Source organism: Engraulis encrasicolus, chromosome 19 (assembly GCF_034702125.1).
Source record: "Engraulis encrasicolus isolate BLACKSEA-1 chromosome 19, IST_EnEncr_1.0, whole genome shotgun sequence".
In the NCBI taxonomy this organism is placed as follows: domain Eukaryota; kingdom Metazoa; phylum Chordata; class Actinopteri; order Clupeiformes; family Engraulidae; genus Engraulis; species Engraulis encrasicolus.
The window spans coordinates 34,116,017-34,120,481 of record NC_085875.1 but is presented as its reverse complement, the minus strand read 5'-3'; the positions used below and the strand labels follow the sequence as shown (position 1 = coordinate 34,120,481).

General features: G+C 40.0%; 1 protein-coding gene across 1 annotated transcript in view; it reads left to right on the top strand.

Moving 5' to 3' along the window:
• Window positions 1–3,993, top strand: part of bsdc1 (BSD domain containing 1) — a 16,708-nt gene extending 12,715 nt beyond the window's left edge. Inside the window, exons 10-11 of the mRNA XM_063184188.1 lie at window positions 1,249–1,352; window positions 1,955–3,993. Of these exons, the coding sequence (XP_063040258.1) occupies window positions 1,249–1,352; window positions 1,955–1,987 (137 nt within the window). The 3' untranslated portion in view covers window positions 1,988–3,993. The remainder of the gene's footprint in view (window positions 1–1,248; window positions 1,353–1,954) is intronic.
• The last annotated feature ends 472 nt before the right edge of the window (window positions 3,994–4,465 follow it).

Sequence of the window (4,465 nt, the reverse complement as noted above, 5' to 3'; positions counted from 1 at the left end):
GCCGTTTTCAGGCCGGCCAAAAATGGTGCTAGTGCTGGTACCTGCAGCAGCTACACTGGGACCCAAAGTGCTTACTCAGTGAATGGTCCACATTGTTTATTTTACTTCGTTTGACCCAGCTTTACCTACTGATGTCTATGTTGTTGTTAGTTTGCTTCGAAAAAAAATCAAGTTTGACTTGGTTTGCATCGCTGGTTTGACTAGTTTTGCATCACAGTGAACGTTAGTCGATTTGAGATAAGGTGCGGGAACTGGCACTGGCATGTTTCTTTTTTGGCCTGAAAATGCCATATCCATGTTTTATAAATTCAGCAGTGGTCCAACAAAAAAGTCTTACTTCTATCTAGGGCTGCACAATTAATCTAAAATGTATTAATTGGCTTGTGACTATCTCCAAAGTGTGAAGGTCCAAAAAAAAGGGGTTCCTTGTTGAAAGTGGTAGTCAGAAGAATCCGAGGCACACTGATCTTAGTGAAAAAAGTTAAAAATCCTTTATTTTAATGGATAACGCCTACGCGTTTCGACTACAATCAGTCTTCATCAGGGCAAACTTTGTTACTTCTTACAAAGGTGCTTTTAAAATGGATTCCAGGTCAAGTGACACAGAGACACAGCCAATCAAAATCAGTGCAGTGTGACATACATTTTAACATAAAAATCCCATCACCAGTGCATTTGCAAAGTAAACAATAGACAAGGACAAACAATAACAAAAAAGTCTTCAAGGGCCCAGTTAAGTTCTTAGTTAAAACAGGGGCCTAGATGCAGACATCTATAGGTGCATAGGCAGAGGTACAATTTTCGAAGACTATGGCATTTTCACTGGCCATATAAGGCAGTCTACAACACAACATAATTAAAAAATACGATAAGGGGCAAACATGGGGTACTTCATAAAAAAGGAGAAAAGTCTATTTCTTCATTTAGACCAGGGTAGGATGTGGCCCTCAATGTATGGATCCAAAATGTTTCTCTCTGTAAGAGCCGTTTCAGTAGTAGTAGTAGTTTTATTTTGTTCATCCTGTATATAATTATTTCTTGGTTATATCTTATTTTGTTATAATTTAAAAGACAATTCTGCAAATAATCAATAATTGTGAAGAATAATCGTGATTCCGATTTTGACCCAAATAATCGTGATTATCATTTTTTCCACAATCATGCAGCCTTACTTCCATCATTTCCCTGCTGAGCCTTGTTTGTGATCAGATGTGTGTTATATCTGTGTCCATGTGTGTTTGTCTTTAGGCTCTAGCACAGATGTGAGTGAGGACTGGGAAAAAGACTTCGACCTGGACATGACGGAGGAGGAGGTGCAGATGGCCCTGTCCAAAATGGACGCCACCGGAGAGGTGAGGAGCTGTTCTAGTGACCCGTCGCATTCTCTTTTGAATTTGTTTGTGATTTATGCAAGCTACTTGACCCCTTAATTCTCCCCCGAGATCAATAAAGTTACTGTGCTCTCTGCTGCTGCTGCTACTACTACTACTCTACTGAACTTAGGACGGTTACAACGTGGCTATGGTAACATGGGGAAAAAAATATTGTATGCAGTGGAAACAAAACACTGCCATAGAAAAATGCATAGACTGACACATGCACCACATGCAAAGGTTTTGTTCGGTCATGACGTCTATTTTTAATGAAACTTAGATGCAGATGGAGAAGCACACAGACCTACACTAACTCCAGATGCAGACGCACACAGACATAGGCTCACTGAAGATGCAGTTGAGCGCAAACACAGATATTCGTAGATACATCAGACACATACACATTAAGTTCAAGAAGTTTATTGCCATGTCGACATAGTCTATAGGAATTTTTCGTGGCATATCCCCAACATCAAATACATACAATTGTCAAGACTCACAGCAGCAAGGCACATACAGTAAATACAATATGTTAATTAACATGTTCACTTGACTGTTTTCTTCCCCTTTCTCTCTGGTAGTTGGATGAGGAAGACTGGGAAAACTGGGACTGAACAGGATGATGACGAAGATGATGATGATTTATGACGCCGATGCAGGAGGATATTCTGTGCCCCCTACCCTGCTCTACCCTGCCCTACCCTGCAGCCCCAACGAACTGAGTCTCCTGCCCCTCCAGACCACATGCACACTGACCATCTCACCTCACCTGGGACAACGCATTGACAAGGGCAATTTTTCTCCTTAAACACGCATACAGACAGACACATAAATGTACAAAGATGACAATAACACACACACACACACACACACACAGCAGACATTTACACTCCATTCTGACATGCCCACATGCACACGTAGGTGTAGACCTACAGACACTTCACAACTCTCCCCACCTCTTCTGTTCTGCCCCCTGTCATTGCAATAAAAAGATCAGCCCACATCCAGCATTTTGTGTGCCCACCCAGTGTGTGAAGGGCCTCACTGCTTGTTGTAAAAGGGGGTTGTTGTTTCCTGGGCCTGGTGTTAGTCCAGTAAGCCTTAGAGTCTACAGTACCTTAGCCGAGGCCCGGTACAGTACAGTACAGTACAGTAGCTTCCACATCTGGCTAACATGTTGGAGAAGAAACTGACTAGTCAGTCAGTCAGCGCTGCACGATTGATTCAGCCATCACCGGTGCTGTTGCCATAGTACCTGTCCTTTCTGACGTAACATAACTATAATAATAATAATTACAAAAATAATGATGATGGAAAAAAGAATTCATTTAATGTACAGTAGATGTGTAAAGCCAACACTACCCCCCTTCCACACACAATGGAAAAGTTACGGCTTCAGGCTTCTGGATAGCCATTGACTGTAAAATGCTGCTTGTCGCCTTGAGAAGTAAAAAACAAAAGAAGAAAAAAAAGCTCCTTCATGCTCAAATATATGTCTATATATATGTATCTTTATTTTCCCTCTCTTCCAGTAATGTGCTGGACAGTTTTCTTTTTTTCTGTTCGACTACTATATTAATTAATTAATTACTAATATTCAACTGCCTCGTGCTAAATCAACGTTGCAAAAAAAAGGACTTTTGGCTTCATGGACTGTCAGAACATTGTGGAATAAAAAAAGATAAAAGAAACCCAAATGTTGATAAATACTCTCAACAATCAGCAAGTAACATGGTGGCCTTGGGAGACGCAGAATGTGTTATTATCTGAAGAGTAAGAAGACAACAGATGATGGAAAAACAATGAGTTGACTAAACACAGCCAGTACTTGTTGCATCATTTGTGTTGTTAATGTTGTTTTCACGTCTCAATTCCTCTGTTCGTTGGGTGAGGGGAACGTCAACTGTGTACCATTTTGTTTTTTATTTTGAACATTGATTGCAACATATTGCAAGTTCTGGTCTACTGTCTTGTCTTCTCTCACCGTCTTACTTGTCAGGTGTCTGATGTTGTTGTCAGATAATATGGTTGTTTGGCCTGTTGGTTTAGGGCTTTCCCTGTCATCCATTGTGATGCAATAAGAAAAAAAGATAAGCAAAAAGAAAGACAGAAACATGTGGAGGGTGTCCACAGTGTTGCAAAGCTATGTTTCGCTAGTTTCGCAACCTGTCCTATGCGCAAAAGACCTCTCCTAGACACATAGATTTAGCGAGATTTGGTTCTTTTTTAGCCTTTTGCTCGTCAGTTGTACTGGGTACAGTGATACGGAAAAGTTTGTTTGCACCTTCTTGTTATTTGTTCATTTAGATCCCAAATACATCCGTGTACATTCTCTTCATATTTGGAAATGTATGTGTATGCAATATGGGTTTTATTAATTTAACTTTTTTTTTGTTCATTTTTTTTTCATTTTGAAAATCAGTGGTTTTTCCCTGGAGATCCGTTGGTAATTCTCTAAGTTACGTCAAGAGTTGATTGTCTCAACAACACTATGCTTTCGCATTGCATGCTGGTAGTTGACCATGTTCTGCTGACTGTTGTAATACTGCTGTCAACATGCCTGGCCACTGACTGTCTAATGTGTTGGGAGAGTTAACAATACCAATTTCTAATAATGTGATATGTGTTGCCTGTCTTTTATTCTGTCTCACCGTCTCTCCTCTGCGATTTACCTTCTCTTTTCTCCAGCATGAGACACAGACACACGCACACACGCAGACACGCAGATGTGCAACACAAGGCTCATCCTCTCAGCGTTTACATATTTGCACTTTAAACAATACTTGGTTGGAAGCTGTCGATTTTTTTTTAAGTGACTATTTACCCTCTATTTTTCAATCTAGTGTCATTAAAAACAAAAGTCCTGATATTTTGGTTTGTTTCAAAATATTAATGAAAAATCATTCATACTGTTTGAGAAGGTTTCTCTTGACCTCTGACCTCCTGCATGTCTTTGATATCCTTTTGGTAACATTCAGTTTTGCTCTTTGAGTGTAAAGATAACCCTTAGATTCTAGTTGTGGAGGAAATGTTATAGCAAGTCCATAGCAAATCTAACCATGCCAATTTGTAATCTGTAAAAACTGGGCAAA